The following is a 23,009-nucleotide window of genomic DNA, read 5'->3' as shown; positions in this document are numbered from 1 at the left end:
AATGTGAGATTTAATGCGAGAGGATGTCACACAACTGAACTGTTGAATAAAGAAAGATACAGAAGCTACAGACGCAAGCACTGATCCTGTGTTTTTCTGCAAAGGCAGCACAAGAGTGCTGGGCCTCACCCGGGGAGGGCTGATAATATGCAGCTCCTCGTTACTCTCACAACACGTTATAAACACTGCCAGTGACAGCAGCACATAAAGCCCCCCCCCCCTGTGACGTCTCAACAATAGCACAGGTCGGTCTCAGACATCAGGTCAGTGTGCAGATTATTAAAATTAGATGAGTAGCGGCAGCAGTAATAATGCGCTGACAGCATTTTGAGGGACCTGTAACCAATTAATGTTAATAATTATGACCAACCGTTGTCTCGTGTCGTGCTTTTATCTGTGCAAATTGGTTTTATCCTTATCACAAGCAAAAGTCTACGAGCAATTATCTTAGATGATGCTTGCGAGTTTCCACTTTGTTGCGCTCCTCATTAATTTCCCTGTGCACCACAAAAAAAGGCTAAATAAATAAATAAAAATGATGGCACCGACAATTTTTCTTCTTAGCGATCAGAAACTCCAGCTATGTGGGAATAAATAGCAGGAAATTGTAACTAAAGTAGAACTCCTAAGACAACGTTGCAAAAATAAGGATTCACACCCTCTGTTATTAGAAACCACTCAGTATGTCCCTTTCATTCAATACAAATTTAGACAAAATTGAAATAAAAATGCACCCTCTTAAACATTAAAAAAGACTGAAAAACAGTGACAATAAAAATGATTTAACAACTTGGGATGTGCACCTTTTACACACATGGATAATATTGCTTTTACACTGGAAAATGTGAAATATATTTATATAGAAAAAATCCAAAACAATAAAAACTAGTTTACATTAACAATTTTTTCTTTTTTTCTTTTTTTTACGAAACCACGCATTTACCCACAACCTAGTAAGCTAAACCCTCCCGAGCCCCTTTGGCACAATATTCATAATAAATATTTTTATAATGCTGAATTACAAGACATTTGAAGAGGAATGGTCACTCACATTCAGAGTAGTAACACAGTTTCTGTAGTCATAACACATATTGGTACTGTTTGTTATAACATAGCTCAAAAACATTTCTTTTTTTTTTTGTTCATCTTTGTTGATATGTAAATAAATTTACTTTCATCTGGAACAAAACAGAACTGTCTTTGCATGCCCTTATTATTTACAGAATTCTTGCTGGCTACTACAGAGCACAAATTGAAACAGAGAAACTACACTGGTCTGCATCACTCAATGCAGACAAATGCACATGGAATATATGGAAATTGAGAGAGGCAAAAACGCGCAGGCGACTCATTGAAGGTATCAGTTTCCTTGTGATACCAAATGTCTAATTAGGGCTGACTGTAGCGGTATACATATGTCTATACCATTAAGGTAAAATTAAGTGTAAAAAAAAGATTTTGTGCATCACAACCTTGCAACTGGAGTTTTTTCTTTTTTTCTTTGCTTAGCTGAGTGTTTTCCTCTGTGGAGGGACTTGACCCAAAGCCAAGGCCCCAGATCTCAAAAGCATCTTAGTGAATGCATTCATCGGCACAAGTTGTCTCCCGGCACTACTCGTAGTTGGCACATATAAAGACACTCCGTTTAAAGGCATGCCTGAACCCTAAACAGCTAAATCAGAAAATTTCGTTCTGAATAATTCTTCTCACGCATCGATGCCAATAACTGTCAACACTCCACAATTCATTTGCTCTGTATTGGACAATTGCTGTCTTTTGCAAAAGACTGCAGCTATTGTTCAGCATCTTTTTAACAAATCTATGATTGCTATTTTCATTAGGTTCGACAGAATTTCACAACGTGACTTTTGATTGCAGTTTACTGATCTTGCTGAGAGGGAAACCATTCTCATGCCGGTATAATCAATAATAAGCTCAAACCTGCAGCCCAGCTCCGTCCACAATTTGAAGCGATGGCACCTCGCAACAACTCCAAATTGACTGAAGGAAATGTTATCCCTCAGGTTTTACAGAGAACTACATGCCAGACTTGTATTTGGCCGCGACTTCCTCAGGTATCGTCGTCGCCATGAGGTTGCTAGGCAACTAGTAAAGACTTTAGAAATTTATCTGACAGATGCAAGAGCGGCAATCGATTGTGTCAACAAAGTCCCAGCAAGACAGCAAATTTCCAAAACTGAAGACGTATTCCTTTAAGTCAATACAGTTTAACGTCTCCTGATTCTGCTTCTCCACTATTTTGACAGGCTGAAACTGATGTCACTCGTCATGTACAATCTATCAGTGTGGTCTTGTTGGACTAACGATAATATGGAATCAATTAAAAAAAAGTCTACCTAATACTTGATTTGCGATACTGAATGTCTTTGGTTTCCTATCATTCATTGTGTAAAAGTGTGGAGAACTGAAAATATAGCAGACGACCCTAACAAACCCTTTTGGACCAGAAATATCCAGGTGCTAGTTCTGAGCTATCGCCAACATTGGAATCAGATCTTAGCTTTTGGACAGCTAAAGAACTGACTCCAGGCCAGGGAAACAGGTGGTGAGCTGGCACCAACTTTTTGTTGGTCCACTACAGCAAAGCCCCACAAATATCAGAGACATGAGTTGTCTAAAAACCACTCAAAGCCGACTGACTAACATTTTAAAACGAAAGAAAAACAAAACATTCTATAGTCTACGCAAGACCTGGGGAGAAAAAGGAAATCCTACCAGTTCTGTTGATTTGTCGCTGTTATGAAGTGGACAAAAAAAACACCTTGCCGTTTGGTTGATCTTTTTGAGCGATGAGAAGCAGTGGTAGGGTAATTAATTCTTCTGAAGGGGCCAAAGGAAAAACCAGACGTCCATGGAGCGTCGAATCATATTGTCTACTCAATTCTTATTCTGTATACTGATATTGAAAGGCAGTATGTTACTTGACTTTGTTAACTGGTCTGCATTAGTCAAGCTACTGTATTTCCTTGCATGCTTTGACTGATAGTGGTGATTCAGACAGTTTGTTTTTTTTATCAATGGAGCAAACAATGATGGATTACATGCTATATAAAATTTCCATTTGACTCAGGGACAGCCAAAGGACAGCATGTGACCCACAGACCATATAATACCCTAGTCTGAACTACAGGAAGGTTTTAGACAATTTAATTGCAGACTAGGCAATGTTTTTATCCATTGCTACAACAATGTGTGAAAATACACCATTGCTAGTTCAAGAGAATGACGCAAGAAAAAAGTTTGCCGATTATGTGTCTTTGTTGTGACTCCCAAGCCAGTTCTTTGGAGGGTCTGAGGTGTAACCAATGAAAAACTAGCAACTGGTCCATTCTGATCAAAATGGGGGTAAAAGAGGCAGCAGATGAGGCTCATTCAGAACTAAATACATCAATCTTTGCTGGCCAAAGCTAAATGAATGTCATCCAAACCAATGTCCTCGATGAAACAAAGTGTCCTTCAGACACACTGTATTAAGAAAATGGCGTGATTGGATTCCAGTAACATCTGAACATGTGATAACATAATCAAAGTAAGCCCAGTCCCATCAGTCTTTTCCTTTCACTCTCTCTAAAGTCACAGGTTGAAAGCTACGAAAGGTTTGGTTCTCTCTGCTGCAAGAATCATGTAGAAATATACAGTCAAACATCTGACAAAATGAACACTAAGAAAACCAACCAAGAGGACAGGAATGACATGCTATGGGAGCAGAAGCACATAAAAAAGACATTAAGAAAAGAACAACAAAAAAATGTGCTTTCGTCAGAATGTTCCTCGGAGTAACATACAGTGTATGCCGACACTCTTGCAACGCAATGCACTTTTGTCCGAAGCATGATGGATTACGTCATCAAAGAAAAAAATTGCAAAACCTCTCATATTTACAGTGTTTTCCCTTATATTGTATCAGTAAGTGTGAGTGTTGATGAGCAAATACATATGATTGCCCTTGGTAGCCACTGTGCAGTTCTTACAGGCCAGAGGAGTCTTGATTCATCAATACTCTTTGCCGTCATGTTGCCATCACCTTACATCAACTATGACACAGCAAAAACACATACATACACACATGCACGCACGCACACACACACACACACACACACACAATATCTCTAATTAGTTGATAGCCGAGTTACTTTAAGGCCACTACCCAAACCTAAATGATGTATAGACTTAGACCTTCAGGAATGATTTCTTGTGTCCCCTACACCCAAAGCTTTAGTGGCCTTTTTCTTTTTTTGCAGTTTCCAATCTTCATTTGTTTCAGACATCACTAAGAAAATACAACATGGGCAAGCTTCATACGCTTGCGCTCCACCGCAAACATGTAAACACAAACACAGCTTTGTGTGTTCACTGACCAGCCCTCCAGGACAACTGCTCCTTATACTCCAACACGAGATGAAGAGATTTCAGTCCAACCGTCCTCCTTTCCCTTCGTGAACTGGGTTGTTTTCAAGTGCTCCACTTCACTTTCATGTTTTCTCAACGTGTCATCTTTGCCTCACAGTGACGACGAGCTCTGGCTGTAGTTTCTGAGAGTCAGTCTGCTGTAGGGTGAGGGCGAGGGCGGGGAGGGGGGAGGATGGGAAGGGACTGGGGGGAGACACAGACCTGTCTCTGAGATGGGGGAGCCACTGCTGGAGGCCAGAGAGTCGCGGAACGGTGATGGAGGAGTCAAAGCAATTAGCTCCTCTTCCAACTCTGCCCTTCTCAGTGGGGAGTCGGCGAGACAGGTGACCAGGGCTCCTCGCATGGGGGAGATAGAAGGGGAGGGCTGTGGGTGAGGGGGCGGCAGGGGGTAAGGTGAATGAGGGATGGAGTGAATGGGACAGCCTCCCCGGCTGACCAAGTTGGAGTCAACGGGGGGTAGCGGCTGGACGTCGGCGTAGGTGGTGAGGGTAGGAGGCATATGGAGTTCACGGGGTAACAGGTAGGGGTCGGGGGGGTGGGGAGAAGGGGGTGGGTGTTTGTGCGTGTGCGAGTGCGTCGGAGAGGGTGACAGCATCATGTTGTTGAGCTCGGAGATGTTAGCGGTGAAGCGGTTTACCACACAGCTGATCTGAGCCATCAGTGCGTTCTGGGGCTCTCTGGGGTGATCGTCCATCGCAACCAGGCGCAGGTCGCTACCAGCCACAGCAGAGCCACTGCTGGGGGGTCCACAGCTGCTGCTGCTGCCGCCACTGCAAATGCTACTCGAGTACTTTGGTATACCGGCCATTTGAGCCTCCTCCGCCAAGCTCACGCCGATCCTCTGGCTGACTGTACTGATGGGCGAAGGCGTCTGAGGCCGGTACGTAATGGAATAGCACTCCTCTGCCTCAGAGAGGTCGTACAGAGTCTTATCGGCGCTGGAGTCAAGGTGAGTGGGCAGCGAGGACAAGGAGGGCAAGGAGGGCAGAGAGGGCAGGGGCATGTGCGGGGGCAGGTCGGCTCCGCCGCAATACCGTTCCTCAGCGGTTTTGGAGAAGGGCTTAATGACAGCAGTCTGATTGTTCTCTTTCTTTTTGATGTGGAAGGATAGACGCTGCCACAGGTGGTTTCCACGGGAAGTGCTGCGCTCTGTCTGCGCCCAAGACACTGATTTTCCATTGGAGCTGCAGAGTGAGAAAGAGGAAGGCAGGTTTGGATGCTTTTTGCCACTTTGATGATTAAACTGTCTTAATTGTACATCTTTTTCTGCTTATATAACTCTTGAAATTAAATGTTTCATACTTTAAAAAAAACAAAAAAGTTATCTGTACTGCCAGTTTGTTAGGCTGCTCATTATCAGTTTGAGTTCATTTCATTATCTTGATAAGTAATGTCCTATGCCCTATTTTTAACTAACAGTCTGTTCTTCATTTGAGTCAACTTCTCTCTTTCCCCATTTCCCTTTGCATGTTCTAATTTCCCCCACCTTTCTCTACATCGCATCAGTCAAAGTCCTCCCCCTCCTTTTGTCAGGTTAATTAGTGTGATTAATCTAAGGAGGAACTCCTGATTAAGCCTCGCGCTGCTGTGGCTGAGGTTGAAACAAACTCAAATCCCCCCAGAGACAAATACGGCCCCACACATTCAAACACTGTGCGACGCTCTTGTGTGAACACAGTGCATGTCCACACGCACATGTCCATATGCTGCACTTCTACTGTGATCCACTCGTTTGTTCCCGGAGGAAAAGCGCTATACAATAGACTTTAGACATGTTGCACATAGTGACGAAGGACTTCTGTAAGGATAACTTATTTTCTGATTGTAATGTCTGCTGAAAGTAAACCAAGCACTCCCCGGTATCTCAATCATTTGGTTCCATCAAATATTTCCTTCAAATATCGACTCTTTTCCCTCTGGCCCACAGGATTTATGTCTGTCTGCAATGACTGCATCTCAAAGGCAACAGCTCCCAGTTGCTGCACCGAGGAGACAGACAGCCCTGCCAATTACCATCGCCCACAGAGGACGACAGGACCAAAAAGAGATAGCGAGGGGAAGAGAAGAAGAAGGGAACCAAGATGGAAACACTCCTGACATGTCTTGTAAGAGTGTGATTGAAATCTTGCTTGCCAAGCGGGGTGAGCTGGTGTAACCTGCTGACAAACGAAAATGTGTTCTTGTCTTTTTTTTCCCCTTTTTCATTTTGGGCAAGTGGCTGTGCGTCAACCCCCTTTGTATTCTTTGATCGCTTCCTTGTCACTGTAGATGACTTGTGGATGGCCTTAAGCTGCGTGTGAAAGCTATTACATCTCTCTTTTTTACTCGTTCTCTTTATTCCGCTCTTTCTTTCCCAATACATCTGGATCTTTCTCACTCTCCCGCTTTGCATCCATCTTTATCTCTCTTTATAATTTTCCTTCCAGTCTTTTTATTCTCGCCTGCTGAGTTCATCCCTGTCTGTCTCTGTCCCTGCCATGTCTCCATTAGGTAATTTTCTGCAGTTCATGCCACGGTCAGAGGAACAATTGAGCAGACTCCGGGGGAGTACAGAGGATCAATCTCTTAGAAAGCTCAAACATGCACACCCGCACACACAGTAGAAAGTCCAAGAAGAGTGGAGTCATTGTAGAAATGATGCCTGGAATTAATACTTATGAGAAACCTGGAATTAATCTAGCAACAACACACACACACACACACACACACACACACACACACACACACACACACACACACACACACACACACACACACACACACACACACACACACACACACACACACCTGAGTGTCTCTCCAGTCGAGCCTCTGCGTTTCCACAGGTTAACCAGGCTCGAAGACCGGCTGGCCGCGGAGGACGATTTCCCATCGCCCACGTGCATGCGCACCACTGTGCTCGTGGTAAAGGCACTGCGCACGTTACGCTCTGGTTTGGCCAGAATGATATACACCTGACATGGAATAATAAAACATAAAAAAAGATATTATTCAAGCGTGAACAAAATGTCCTGATACATAGCTCATTTGCTGAACACATTGTGCTGTCTGTTTACTGTATTTTTTTAATAACTGCTTTTTCGAAGAGCAATGACTCACATCTCTGATGTAATACAAACGGTAGAGTGCAAAAATGCTTTGAGTGATTGAATTCCCTGTGCTGTTCAAGAGTATGAATAGGTAGCTATTGTGGCAGAGACACTATTTTTAACCGGTGTTTTCTTTTGATTCGTCTAAAAACTGGACTTGAATATTACATTTTAATCACTAAGTGTGTGGTTCACATAATGCCTGTGCAGGACAAATCCACACAACATCTTTACTCCGTACGGTCAGGGTGGTCATGACCACCAAAAACAAGCGGGAAGATAAAAAAACAAGAGCAAAGCAGGTGTGTTGTCCTGTACACTAAAAGAACGCCCGACAAGCAAATCAGAAGAAACGGTTCTTTTGGGGCTTTTAGTGGCGGAGTGAACAATGAGAGGGAAATATGTACCAAAGCAGAAAAAAGAGGGAACCGGTGGGATGTTATTTTAGACTTACCTTAGGTACAAACATGCAGCACAGAGCCACAGTGGCACTGAGGCTTACACTGAAGCACATCGTGATGATTTTGTAGTTGGAGCCAAAGTAGATGGGGACAAAAGCCAGCCAGATTATACAGGTGGTGTACATGGTAAAGGCAATGTACTTCGCCTCGTTGAAATTAGCTGGGACGTTGCGGGTCTTTGAGAGTCAGAGAGAGTAAAAGAGAAAGAAAAAAATATCTTAACACAAATTTACAATTGTTGAAAGATTCTATGCATCTTGAATTTATTTGGAACAATAACGCAAAGAGGGCCACACAGGTTAGATTTGTTAGAGGTGCACTGCATTCCAGCTATTGTCTCTTTTTTCATGATTCTACTTTCATACTCCACCGAATATATGTAGCTGCAGGCCACTGATAATCAAACATTGACTTTATAATGTGATCATTTACTGCTGGTGAAAGGTTTCTGACAAGCAAACAAATTGCAGTTCAGTCAGTTTCTATTTTTTTTTTTAATTCATGTCGGTGGCTTTTTTTTTCCTCTCATGAAACAGCTTTTAGAAAAAAATGCACTGTGCATACTGTATGTGCTCTTAAAGCTTCACATACTGATAATCTTTCTTAAAAAAAGCAAAAAAAAAAAATACTTCAGAAGAGCTACAAACACTCCCGTACCTTGAAGGCATAAAAGGTGCAGCTGAGGATGAGCAGGCCATTGTATCCTAGTGGGGCAACAACACCGAGGTTGTTGGTGTTGCAAATGAGGTTGACCTGGCGGATGCTGGGGTAGTCGTGGATGACCTGTGGGTGCAGGAAGGGACATGGCAGAGTGTCACAGGGACACACCTGAAAGCATCTTTTCAATCGATTCAGCACTTCTTTAGGAAAACTACAAGCGGTGGCTATGATTATGCAACAACACCCCAAAAGAAGATTTTGGAAGCAGTGCCAATTAAGTAGCTCATGAGTTCATTCAGCACGCTTCCAACTTCAAATGCACGGTACCTTACGGTTGTGGGCAAAACAACTCAATGCTACATGCTCTTAGAGCATGGAAATTACAGTGTTTTACTGAAAAGCTTTTTGAAAGTATGAGCACAGAAGTCAAGCACTGTATTTGCTTGACTGTATTTGCTTCACTGTAAAATTCAGTTTTTTAAGCAAAAACTGAATTTTGAGAGATTAGAAGCCTAATTACAGTATACATCTTCAGCCTGCCTACTGAATAGTCACATGCCTGCCCACACAGAGCTCACCTCAGGTGGCTCCATGAGGAAAAGAGCCACAATGATACCCAGCTGTAGCAGTATGAGCAGGAAGGCAATGATGAGCTGAGCACAGGCAGACATGAAGCGAGGTTTCTTTGTACAGATCTTCTTCTTGCTTCCTGCCAGGATCCGTGCGATGCGATTTGTCTGTAGTCACATCATCCAACAACATCAGTAGAGAGATTGTATACTGAGCGCACTGAATGAAAAGCATATTCTAGACATTTGCTCTTTTTATTTTTTTCCCCACGTCATTCTCAGTCACGCTCATGCTGCCGTCAACGAGAAATAAGCAAGTTTAACAAAAAAAACAAAAAACATTGCACAGTCAAAATCCGAGTCTGGAGCTGTAATGTCAAGTTATTTGTGAAACATCTGTGCTGTATATGTTCACTTGACTTTTATTCCCAAAACCTCAGTGGACAGAAGGACAAACCCGCTGCATTATGATGTTACTGTGCTTTCTGGCTCGATAATTTGCTGTATCGGGGGACTGTGACCTTTTTTTAGCGAGTTTTCTTCTGATTAAACCCAGCGTTTTCACCCTACTCCCAGAAGCATTTCTACTGCTGACTTTCTGGTGTCGGAACTTTTTTCTGTGGTAATTCCCCACTGGCCTACGGCGGCTCAGAATGCACTATGTACAATTTCTAATGCCAAGGGGATCCCTAGCCTTTGGAGGTAATTAGTTTAACCTTTAGCCTCTCAGAATTCTTGCAAAGGCTATCTAATACTTAGTCATAAATTCTCCACTCAGCCCTTTACCTTTGTGACAAGTGCAGAGTAGCTCATGGCAGGCGACAGGCCGATTCCAAGTCGTTGGAGGTAGCAGTGCATGACGTGGGGCTTGGCTATGAGGCTGAAGGTGCACAGGTATCCCAGACAGATCCCAGCCAGTATGATGTAACATAGCTCCCTGCTGGAAGATTTCACGACTGGGGTGTCCCGAAACCTGAAAAGACACAGACAATCGTAAGATAAATAAGCTCAGAGAGGCTGTGATGCCGCTCATCTCAAGTCTTTTTGCCGTTGTTATTGGTTCTTTCTGAGATATGCAACGATTGATTACCTGATAAATACAGCAGTGGTGAAGAATGTAGCCAGGAGGCCGAGGCAGGCAAAAACCAAGGCAGCAATGGGCTCAGGGTCTCCCCAACGCAGATATTCCACTGGGATTGGGTCACAGCCTGGAAACAGATACAGCATATATAGATTAATGTATCTGACTGCCTTATTTGATATGCAAGATTATGTAGCTGTTTAATGTCGAGTGAGCTTTCAGCAAACTCTTCTGACATTTTAGAGGTTTTTTTTTTATTCAAGGTTGGAACCAATTAAGAGAAATTTCATTGCACTGCAGGGGGGAAAAGTCCCTGAGGCCACGAGACTGGACAGATAAAGTTTGACGTCTGTTGGGCCCACAGGTGGGAAAGACTTGTTATCTGGCTGATGAGCTGTGCATGTGCAAATAGTGGCTTTAAATGAAAAGCAGGTTTAAACAGGGGATGTCAGTACCGCGGTGTTGCTTTTATGTCAGCGGTTTTTAAAATGTTAGAAAATCAGACTTCTTTGTTTTTTTAATTCCCTTTTAAGTCTTAATGGAAGTGTTGCAACATGCGGTTTTATATCAAATCCTTAATTCGTAATTTTAATTTGTCTTTACTTGAGCTCTAAAAATGTGTGTCTTAACATTAAAAATGAAAGGAAGCATGCTGGGAAAAGGCCTCCTCCCCCTGGAGCGTCCCTCTCCTCTGGCGCCCCTGTGCAAAGCCTTGCCTCACTGATCTATGGCGTCCACTCCTTCATGACTCTTCTTACATTTTTGTCATTAATCTCCAACTTTTTTTCATACTTCCCTGTCATTCAATATTTCATCCTGTTTCATATCACTTTTTGTCTCTGTAATACTCCATTATAGCACTCTGCACTCTTTTTTCCTCTTCTAATATCTGCCTCACCTCCCTTGACCCTCATCTGTCCGACCTTGTTTCCTAATTCTCTCCCTCAAACTGTGTCTTTCCATCTTTCCCAAGTCTCATTAATTAAAGGGACAGTTCTAATTCTGATCCATCCAAACACTTGCTTTATTTAAAATATCCACGTAGCTTGAGGATTCGTGCTGCAAGTGTTTGAACATACATCAACTCTCTAATAATTAAATTCTGAAGTAACTCCTGCTATTTATGCATTGTGTTCTCTTCCTTTTCTGTCCAGACGCATGCAAACACACTCATGGACGCATGCACACAGCAAATGATTCTAATAACGGAGAGGAAGAGCCAGAGAAGTCATTAAAGAGATTGAAGTTATTTAATAATAACAATGTCTTAACCACGGTCAATAAAGTTTATTAAATCACTGATATGGTTAGGTCTCGGGGCATAAACAACCCACTAATTGCTGAACGGGAGCCAAGGGGGCGGTAACAAAGAAAGAAACAAGTCAAGCAGGAGCGGTTGACATGGGGCTCACCGACAGAGTCCCCCCAGAGTAACATTTCAGTAAAAAGTTAAGAAAATATCCGTCTCCGCCATGATTTCAATGATGGAAAGTGTTGAATGTCGTGTAGCAGATTGTCGTATCACAAATTCATAAATGGAAATGCTTGATAAAATCCTACATCTTCCTTTCAACTCCCTGTTTCTTTATTAACTTTTCTCTCTTTTAGGGGTGGAGACCAGCCACCAATAAAAATGTGAGGTGGGATGAAACTAAGAAACATGGAGGGAATTTAGCTCCGAATAATCCTGCCCACATTAATCTAGATGCTGGGCAGAAAATCCCCTATCAGTGTTCACGTTGGCTTCTCTCAGAGCACTCCAAAATAATTGTCTATGTCAGCGATTTAATACTTAATTAGTTCCATGAACCGAGAGCAAACCGTGCGGCGTCTGACCATCAAGCAAACCGGCACATAAAGGGGAGAGGAGCCATTTGGAGGGTTCAGCCAATGCAAAGTTTGAAAACAAACTCCATCGGACATTCTCAGACTCCAAACTGTGAAACCAGCGGAGAGGCTCAAATCCCAAAGCTAATCCTCCATTTTTATGCTCCTTTCACTTCCGGCTACTCGTGTTCAACACCTCCGTTCATCCCCGCCTCTCTCCCTCAGACTCACTTTTTCCATGACTTCGTGTTTCAGTGTATTATTTTTTTTTTTGTCTTGTCTTGTTTTTGCAGTCTCAATAGCTTCTGCGGCTTTTCACGCCCACTTCACTTCTGCCCATCAGCTGAGGGACTGCTTTATGTATTGTCTCATCCTGTTTATGTTCTCTTCTTCACCACTTTTCTCTCCTTTCTTTTGACCTAGGGGAGACACCTCAAATTGTCTGCTGGTGGAACAGGACAAGCAGTTTGTTTACGCCTCGTTATTACTGAGCCATATAGCCCCACGGGGTGGGACGCACGGTGCTTATCGTTGATGAAATGAGACTCGCGTATGTCGTCGCACTCATAAACTCTCTCCCACTGGGACACAGAAGCCAATGCAGTGATAACCTGGGTGAAATTTGCGGTGGAAGCAGAAGGGGAGGGGCAGTTATTTTGACCACAGGTGGGTGGGACGGGAGGAGAGAGGTCCATTAGTGGAAATCCTACAGTTTGAAAATCCTTTCTCCAGTTATAAAATAAATATTTAGTATTAGGTCTAAGTATAATTTGATTAAAACTCAGACTTATAGTGAAACATTTATGGAATGAACTGAATGATGTAATGCAGACAAAATGAAGTGCAAGACCAAATTAAATGTGGACTTCCTACAGCTTCCACTTTCAAGTTGCCCATGAAACGGCAGTTGAGGACAATAATACATGGAATTCAGCATTCGGCCAACGACTTGGCATGAGGCAAACAGCGAGACTGATTTTAGAGTTAAACACATTAGATGTGTGACACATGACAGCCGCTGTTGCATTTCGGTTTAAATATATGTTTCTTTTTTTCGTGTGTTTGTTATGACTGCTCTGCTGATGAAAATGCTTTTTCCCCATTCGGGGTGGTAGCCTTTTATCACCACAGGAAACAGAACTAATTGACCAGACAGTCGGACGCCCAGCCTGACTCCCAAAACCTTCACACCCGACAGAAAACCTCTCCGTAATATTTTATGTCTTTGTTCTGCTTATTATTGCAGGACTAGCTCATTACACCTTATTCTGTATCAGTTTACCGCACGTTTGAGCTGAGAGATTTATTTATTTTTTTTTCTGTCTTCAATACTGAAATCTGATCTAAATTTTCAACAGGGATGGCTTCATGTTTTAATCATTGAGCTTGTCGAGGAGCAGTTAGTATAATGAGCAGCTGAAAGCGCAGCACAGAAATATTCAGCCGCTTCCAACGCAACGGAGGGGAAATACATTCTCACAGCAACTCAAATGTATTGAAATGCATTGAAGGCTGCTCTTGGTGCGGAATAATTTAAACTCCCGTGACCAAGCTGATGAGAAATTAAAGAAAAGGCAAATGACAGGGAGTGCATGGGGGGAAAGAGAAAAGCAGTTTTCTCCTCTCAGGTTCTCTCGCTAATGTAGCTGCTGAAGGACTTACTGTACTATAACAATGCGCTATAATGACACGCTGGAAAACTGGACAGTGCTCCAGTGAGTCCAATTCTGCTTAATATCCTTCACCTTCCCGGAGATCCCTCTCACAGATTTGCACATGCGCATAAGTGTTCCTTATTCAGTTAGGAGCTCTCAGCAGGGTAATAGTAACGCTTCAATGTTTTTCTTGTAGGTGTTAAAGGAATAAAGCAATAAAGATGCGATCACACACACACACACAGGAATATGCAGATACTGACCTGTGAGGCCATGATTAGGCCACGACCCCAGCTCACAGGCTTGGCAGGTGTACTCGTCAAATACAAACTCGTTTTCTTTACAGAGAGTGCACGTCCAGCAGCAGCTCACCTCACCTTTACGGATCACCTGGAAGAGACCGAAAACACACGCTCGAATGGACAGATGCATATTTCTATATGTACAAGTGAGTAAGTATATCAAACGTCGGCAAAAGCCACAAAATTCTTGTGCAATTTTACTTCCGTATTAACTCGAGTCTGAAAGTGGTGCTTTGTCACGTCTCAATAAAAACATACTCCATAATGTTTCAATGATCAACAGCAAAAGTAGAGGGCAATTGTTAAAAATGTACTTCTTCTAAGTTAGCCATGGTCCTTAAGCTCCCCTGTTTTATATGCGGGTAAATTTTCACTATTGATCCATTCTGGATTTAGTTAAAGTTATGGAAGTTTGTGAGATTGTTACTTTTGGCTTGAGTGATGCGACAAAGCTGCTGTCTCTTTTTGTTCTGCTCTATAAGGCAGATGTTAGCTTTAGCGTTTCAAAGAACTAGTTGATTTCAGCTGTTTGTCGTTTTTTTTCGGGTTCTTCATATTATCATCTGTAGATTAATGCGCTTCTTTCAAGTGCAGGTGTTTTGCTGAATTTTGCATAATCAACAAATAATGCAAAATCCTCATGGGAGTGTTTGTAATGGAGACTTTGCAGTTGGAAATATGACACTTAAATGAAGAATGTTTAACTTGAGGAGACAAATGTACCAAATGTGGACTACTATTTGACAGTCAACTAACTGATATAACTTCAGCTGACGTTTTTGAATGAATCAGTCATCGCAATAACTTTCAGAGCAAAACAACCTTTTTTTTTGACCAAGTAGTAAAGTAACCACAATATTCTAAACATTTATAGATACAAATTTAACATTTGTGAGTTTTTGGAGTCTGTTTAAAAACAACTCTTATTCATTTTAATCAAATGTAATAAATAAATGGTCAACATACACTGCATATTGTATTTTCAGGTTAAAATACAAATCTCCAAATAGTCTGAAATTTCACTGGATGTCTTCCAAAAGACTTTCTGCTGTCTCATCCTAATCACTCCAGTGTATTATCGCCCTGCAAAATTTGTGATTTCCTCAGAAAAATGGTGTGTTCTGTCATTATTACGAAGTTACAAAAGTTAGTTTTAAAGAAGAAATTGCTGGAGGTGACCATTTATGATCACTTATGAACATGTAGTAACTTTTACCTTGATCTGCCCTTTGTCACAGGGTTCACTGCACACAGACTTGATCACTGCATCTTTGCTGGGCCAGATTTCATCGTCGTCTATCTTCAAGCCGCTGTTGTCCCAACTGCCCACGTTAATATAGTCGAAGTAGTCCTTGCCCATCTTTTTGAAGTTCATTATTTCATACCTAAAAATCAAAGGCATACACATGTTTGAAACACACAATAAGCAATAGAGTCTGCAAATAATCAGGTAAAAAAAAAACACACACACAAAAAGAAACAATCCATCCTTAACTTTGGATGAGATCATTTACCTGCCAGGCGAGTCTCCATTTGCATCGAATAAAATTCCCTCTCCAGACACACCAGTGAAGTTGGTTTTCATCAAGAAGTCCAACAGAGTAGAACCATCTATAGGCCGCATGGCATCACACAGGCCCTATACACACACGCACGCGCACACGCACGCACGCACACACACACACGCACACACACACACGCACGCACAAAATCAGCTGAAGTATTTTTGAGCAGGGAAACTGCATTCAGCGGTCAAGATGAGCTGCTGCTGCTGCTGCAGCTCAAGAAAGGTAAAACCTTCAAATAGATAATCCAAAATGTAAATAAGACCCCAAATCATGCTTTATTGGGCTGGGAGAAGTGGCGTAATGTAAAAATAACCTTTAGCAAATGAAAATATCAACAATGCTTGAAGGTGGAGTAGCCCACAAAAGAAAAGTGAAATAAGTTTTTCTATCATGTCAGAGTGAAGTTAATCACAACACCTTAATTACAATGTCATGACATTTCTTCACGACTCCAGTGTCTGAAATTGCAGAAATATCTTATTTCTATTTATAAGTGTGTAAAAATGATGTGGTAAATAAAAAGACATATCAGCAAGTCTTCATAGTGAGCAGTGGGGACATTTCTGATCGACAGTGAGAACAGTGATAATACTATACAGGTATTAAACATGTATTTGACTGTTTGTTCCATGCTATCTGGATCTATAAATGCAGGCAAAATAGTGCAGGATTAGTTTTTTGTGGCACATGCACACACACAGATCACATCATACGTCTGTCCCGTTTGTCAGTGTGAACCTGTTGACAAACAGTGAAGGATTTTAAAAAAAAAAGTGTTTTTTAGTGGCAGGTGTATGTTAAAAGTGCCACTTATTCAGATAACTTTTACATTTATTATGCTGGAGAGTGCAAGTGGTCCATTCTCAACGATATTTGGAGTTATTTTCAATTTCATGAAAGATTTTTGATTCCTTAACGCTATCTTAACTTATTTGTCGATGCCTCTCATACATTTGTGGTCTTGGCCACACTGCCTGCTCTGAAGAAGAGGTTTCATTTTATTCAGTTGTTGCACTTTCATTACGGTGACATTACAATGTCACCGTCAGATTTGATCGAAAGCGCATTTAAGTAAATTAACATGTAGCTTTTGCACTGAGAAACCTTTTATAGATATGGCTGTTCCTGGCTCGATCCAGTACTTCCCCACCCCGCCCCTCCAACCCCCCTTGTTTCTCTCCTTGCTTCGCCCTACTGCACCCATGCTTTTATCCATCGCAGCACACCTACCTGATAGCCTGGGCAGAGTGCCCGTTGCATGTTATGCAGGCCATATGCCATCGAATAGATGGCATTAATGACAAACCCCATCTTTGTGTCCTGCGCGTACTGCCGCCGGAGGGAGTCTTGCTCTGCAGGTGGGGGGTTGAGGGTGAGTTGGAGGTGGAGGTGGAAAGAGAGGGAGAAAGAGAAGGACAGACATATCAGAGAAACTCTTAATCTGCCCTCTGGTTTTATAAAAACAGAGTTCATCAAAGACCACTCTCTTTCCTCTTCCTCATTGGAGACTTTCCTCCTCCACATCTCATTTCTTTCTGTCTCTTTCTGGGTTCTGTTCATTTGGATTTCATGTTTCATTTCATTAGAATACACGAGACCTGACTCCCTTTGATCCAGCGCTCACAAACTGTTTTGCCTATGAATGGAGGGGACCAAACAGAGAGAGGACAGAGAGATGGGGAGATGAATACAAAGATGAATATAAAGAGAGGGTTCGCTCACTGCCAGAACAGATATCTCTGGATTAACCAGAAAGCTCTGTGTGTACATATGGCCTGTTTGGAGGTGTGTGGGTGTGCTTTCCACCATTGGGCTTGTATTTTATTTGCATTAATGGTGTCCATTGTGAAAATCTGTCAATAAAAAATGCAGATTGGTATTGCAGCCTGTTATATTAGCCCAGAACAATGCAGCCTCTGTGTTCACAGGGGAACATCATGGTTCGTCACAATATGTTTCAAAAGGCTTGATGATCATGTGTCATGTAGTACATCAGGGGTGGAACGAGTACTGTAAATTTGTACGGGATTCTAACTGATGTTATATGCAGATTTTACTCGGCACATTAGTTTTTGATCGTTTTTATGCAAACATTGTTTACATTTGATGTACATAGTCTTTGTTAATTTAGTTTAAACCAAATTAATTACATGTTTCATCACATATATTCTCATTTGAATGCCTACTAAACTCCTTCCTTCCTTCCTTCCTTCCTTCCTGACTCCCTCCTATCGTCTGGACTTACTGCCACAGGTGCGGTTGTACTTGCTGCTCTCCTGCGCATGGCCTTTCAGCCGACAGAGGAAGCGATGCTGCCAGAACTCGGGGAACCAGGGGTTCCTCAGGTTGTTTTCAGGGCGAAGTTTCAGGTAGTATTCGTCAAACCATTTCACGTCCGCCGACTGGAGCTTGATGGTGATGCCACCAGCGGCTTCCTTGACGTAGCCATCCGTCACATCGTACCTGTCTGCCCATCCATCACTGAACAAGAAACACACAAAAGGGCAAATAAATACATAACACACTCCTACAACCCATCAGTTAATCTTTTTTAAAGCAACAAGGTCAGTCAAAATTGTTCTTGGATCTAATATTTTTTTCAACAACTTCCAAACATTTTCTTGTTTGTCCACAAAACCAGCTTGGAGACATTTCAGATGCACCATCTTGTATTCGCTGAACATCTTGTGCTGGCGCATCTGATACCGGAGAAATGCTCTAATGTTAACATATCGGAACAGGTTTTCTCTCTGAATAATAACAAGTCTAGAGGTGCCTACGCAAATAAATAATACCTAACGACAGGAGTATCCTCTGTTTTTTTTAAAAACGTTTACAGACATAAAACTGCATCAACCTGAGCAGCAGACAGGCTTGTTTAATTAAAGTGGGCGTAGGCACGATTAGGGGGGGGGCTCGCCTTGTATTTCATAATTAATTTGAGATTTGAGATTTAAAATACGTACTTTATTGCCTGGAATCTGCACTTTCTTCTAACTATTTGATGGGGCCATTTGTCATTTCACTGAAGAACAAGACATGAATGATAATGAAGACCGACAGGTGTTTGATGTTTAATGAGCATCTGTCCCTGGTTCTTAAGGACAAATGATGGTCACTCGAAGGTTTTAAGGTAAACATCAGAGGTAGTACTATTCAGAAATTTTGTTTTTTTTATTTACAGTACCTCCAGCTACATAGTTCTACTATAGTACTAGTTACACACTGTGTTTGCATTGCAAGCTGTCGGCATTCATGTCTCAATCTTAATGAACCCACACCAGCTCTGAGCTGTGAGACACAGTGCACAGTTGGCAATCAACCAGAGGACGCTGGGCCAGCACGGCCCACGTGCACCTCAAGTAAACAACGCTGCAGGAGAAGAATCAAAGTCAGGGTTCAGGTAACACCTCCACGCTTCATCTGCAGCCTCTCATTCAGATGCGCAAAACACTCATTTGGTTTTCATACTCGGTTCAGTCTCTTTGAGGACGTCTTCCAAATGCTTCCCACACTGTGCCCCTTCATAAGGAGCATATTTTGGGACTTGTCTTTTTTTTTTTTCTCTCCATACCGACTGAATGACCCTTCTTTTTTTTTTTTCATCTGCAAGGGACGCCGCGATGCTGGCTGCCCCGGCGGGGTTGGTGCGCTCTTCGCACCGACTGCCACAACAATTTCGTCGTACCGGTGTTACAATGACAATAAAAGAGATTCTGATTCGGAAGAACAGGAAAATCGATTTATATTTTTTCACAGCATCTTCTCCCCATGGCAGTCAGCGTCTTTGATACATGTGTGCAATGTCTAGTTCAACTGCAAGTTTACATTTATGCAAAAACAGAAACAGCTGAGTGAGCGGCATTACCAGCAACTGCAGCAACTTCCTTTAAGTTACCTGACGGGTATATAGGTCATGTGGGGCGATGGACGTGTTATTTAAGCAGCTCAATAGGATTTGTTATGCGCAGTTAAAATAATCAACCTGATTAGCTGACTGCATGAAAACGGACAAACATGCACAGATGGAAAGAGCAGTGGGTCATGCCTATGACCCCATTAGTGTTGATGCTTTCCATGTAGAGACGGAATCGCGGCGCACAATTACAAGGGTTGTCATTAAATTTGGATTTAAGGGTGAGGAGGGTGTACTAACATGTCACCATAATAAGTAAACCCTCTTTCACATGCACACATCCACAGCACGGGGAGGCCATTTCCTCGGTAAATGTCCATGTCCCCTCACAGGGGGGGGGTGACACTCAAGGAAAGAGGATGAAAGACAAGGCAAGACACTGAGCAACAGATATAGCAAATTACGGAGAACCAAAGCGGAAGGAGGCACAAACAGAGTGATAATCAGGGAACTCAGAAGACATGTGGGAGGCAGCTCTTACATCATCGTGGGTAACGTCCAAAATGCGTCATATGGCTGAGAAATAAGCAGAACTACTATTCACAGAGAGACACACATGCACACACAGCCGGGTGCTGAGATGATCTAGGTCAAATGGAGTATTTTGGCAGCAGCTGAGCAGCCGTGCCCCGTCAGACACCAGCAAGATGAATATAAACCGCGTCACAATGCACACACACACAAACTGTGGAGACATGTCGCGGGAGTTTACATTTTTCTCCTGATTCTTTGTTTCTTTTCTTTTTTTTTGGAGGGGTGGTGGTGGTGGGTGGGGGTGGGTGGGGTTATGGCTCCTCAAGGAAGAACAGATGGCAAAGTGAGTGTGTCTGCATGTGTGAACATGAGAGATAAAGACACAGAAGTGGATGTGAATGACAAATCTACTCTCGTCCTTTCACAACTAATGCCAACGCGGCCTTGAGCAAAACAATGATCCTCAGCTCCTCCACTGGAAATTAGTTTCTCCCCATTTTTCTTTCTTTTGTCTCACTTTCTCCTTCCCTCAGCCGTCAGAGAACAAAACCCATTTTCTCCGACAGCGAGCCTCGCGGCGTCTGTTTGATTGGACATCCAAAGGGTTTGCAAGCACCCACATGCATGTCGTGTGCGTCCTGCCGTCTCCTTCAGCCACAGACTGAGCCATTCGTGGCCATAAATCACAGCGGAAGCATGTCGAGATTGCGATCCATTACCTGTAACCACGCAAATAAATGTGCATGAGGGTGTAATGTGTGTAAATGGACGGTGCCGTATTTGCATGATTGGGGGTTGACGGGAAGCAGCGCAGCTCCTTTCGCAAACAGATATTTTCATAAACACATGTCTGAACAGACAAGCCAAGAAATTTGATTGGCAAGAGGAGATATGAAATCTGTTTTCAGGCCTCAGCCACTGAAATGGTCGAAAGCTACAAATGTATTGATACTGTACTGGATCACAACTGTTTGCAAATGTAGGACCACTGGGCGAGTCCATCTTGGAGACCTGTTAGGTCATCAGCAAGGCCACAGCAGATCTGCTTCCCATTTCCCTCATCTAAAAACTGAGATCTTTGACTTTTTATGTCAGGTGTATTGCAAGACAAAACAGCAACCGGCTTATCCTACACTCACTTTTTTAAATATCATTTAAATACAGCACAAGGTTTAGTATTTTATTTTCAGTTTACACTGTTGTTCTGCATTATTATTTCTCTTCATTTAAAACCGCATGCCTGTAAAATGAGTCCTGTAGATACAAATTTAAAGTCAGTGGAGTTTGAAATAGTTCTGACTGCTGGCTGTGGCAGCTTTTACAGTTTTTGTCTCTTGCGCCGTGCAGATAATGGAGGATCGATCAGTGGCTCCCCTGGGGCAAGACAAAAAAAAAAGCAGGATGTGGGACATTAATGTGGGATTTTACTGGTCGGTGTTGAGCACAATGTTGCACTGACGTTATAAAAGACAGTGGATGGAAGAGCGAGAGAGAAAGTAAAAGTTAGAGACAAGAGGTATATATTGAAAAGAATGAAGGAGATTGAGGAGCGAAGTAAACAATCGATGATCATCAATCAGCCTTCTCTCATCTGATCAATAGTTTTCTTGTCTTTTCTTTCTCCCTCTGACACAGGTTTTCCCCTCAATCTGTCTCCTTCACCTTCTCTCATTTACACCTTCTGTTTTTCCCCCGAGCCCCACCAACCTGTTTTCTCGCCTACGTGTCCCTTCACATTTCACTGCACCCACCTGTCAATATGTCATTTTCTTTTCAGAATAGAATAGAATTTATTAGAGGAAAGAAAGAAAATGAAAAAAGGCAAAAAATCAGATTAAAGGGATACTGGGATGTATCACCTCATGTCTTCTGTTGAAAATTTGTGTCTGTGAAAGTGTGTTTTTTTTACGTGTGTGTCTCTTTGAAGAGCACAGCAGGGATAACAGGTGATGTTCAGAGTGAATGGGGTCCTTCGAAATACATCTGGCCTTTTTACTGTCGACGGTCGGTGTAAATACCTCTGGGGGGGTGGGCAATAGTGGTCTGTTAATAATGCCCTCTGCCACCCGCACCACCTGCTGCAGCGTCTTCCTATTCCCTACTGTAGAGCTGGAGAACCACACAGTGCAGCAGTACGTTTGGAGGCTTTCGACATGAGTACAGTCTGTGTAGGGAAGCGGTCTGCAACCCTTATGACCAAAAGAGACGTTTTTATCGCTTTACAGCAAATCAAATTTAAGTGGAGCCGCGAAGCATCTTCACCTTGACGCAAAAAGTTTCAATTACAATTTAGGATGGGAAACGTTTGATGACTTTGGGTTAATGACTTGATTGTAGCAGTTTCACCATTCTTTTTCAGCATTTAATTATTTTATTTTTTTACAATTTTGACATTTGAGATTTTTGACTTTTCTAGTAGCAGTTATGCATTTATTTATTTTTACAATTTTTAAGCAAATTTCATTTAAAATTCTAGTCATTTTAGGGGGTTTTTTAGACTATTTTTTAGACAATTTTCCCCCCCATTTTAATATTTTTTTTAAATCCCTTTTTTAGTGAAGAGTCCTTTTCAAAATGACTGTTGTGTAAATAAGCTAAAACCAAAATTAAATCTTTATTTAGGTATAATTTACTGCAAACGTCAGGCCGCCACTACAGAGGAGCTGAAGAGCCACATGAGGCTCCAGAGCCGCAGGTTGCAGCCTCCTGGCGTAGGGCTTTCTTCACCAGATGGAAGAAGTTTGCGGTCTGGATGACAAAAGCTGAGATTCGAATATCTCAACCTGGTCTGGCCTCATTCCAGTTTTTTTTATTATTATTTTTCAATCATTTTCTTAGTCATAATCACAGAACACCAGTTTCCATATGAATTATTTTTAGTATATTTTAAGTATATCAGATTCATTTCCTTCAAAGTGTTTGTTTCCATTTTAACTGTGCTGTTCCTCTCACTTTCTGTCTCTGACTGAGTCCTTT

At 42.2% G+C, this 23,009-nt stretch overlaps 1 protein-coding gene across 1 annotated transcript in view; it reads right to left on the bottom strand.

Moving 5' to 3' along the window:
* Window positions 1-4,522: 4,522 nt before the first annotated feature.
* Window positions 4,523-23,009, bottom strand: part of grm5b (glutamate receptor, metabotropic 5b) — a gene marked incomplete at both ends in the record, with an annotated part of 63,587 nt that continues 45,100 nt past the window's right edge. The window contains 12 exons of the mRNA XM_080459569.1: window positions 4,523-5,615; window positions 7,219-7,385; window positions 7,975-8,157; window positions 8,639-8,764; window positions 9,220-9,378; window positions 9,997-10,183; window positions 10,301-10,418; window positions 14,037-14,163; window positions 15,292-15,460; window positions 15,590-15,714; window positions 16,874-16,995; window positions 17,889-18,124. Of these exons, the coding sequence (XP_080315695.1) occupies window positions 4,523-5,615; window positions 7,219-7,385; window positions 7,975-8,157; window positions 8,639-8,764; window positions 9,220-9,378; window positions 9,997-10,183; window positions 10,301-10,418; window positions 14,037-14,163; window positions 15,292-15,460; window positions 15,590-15,714; window positions 16,874-16,995; window positions 17,889-18,124 (2,812 nt within the window). The remainder of the gene's footprint in view (window positions 5,616-7,218; window positions 7,386-7,974; window positions 8,158-8,638; window positions 8,765-9,219; window positions 9,379-9,996; window positions 10,184-10,300; window positions 10,419-14,036; window positions 14,164-15,291; window positions 15,461-15,589; window positions 15,715-16,873; window positions 16,996-17,888; window positions 18,125-23,009) is intronic.

The sequence above is a fragment of the Lipophrys pholis genome, assembly GCF_963383615.2.
Source record: "Lipophrys pholis genome assembly, chromosome: 3".
NCBI classification, from domain to species: Eukaryota; Metazoa; Chordata; class Actinopteri; order Blenniiformes; family Blenniidae; genus Lipophrys; species Lipophrys pholis.
This window is presented reverse-complemented; position numbering and strand designations above follow the sequence as displayed.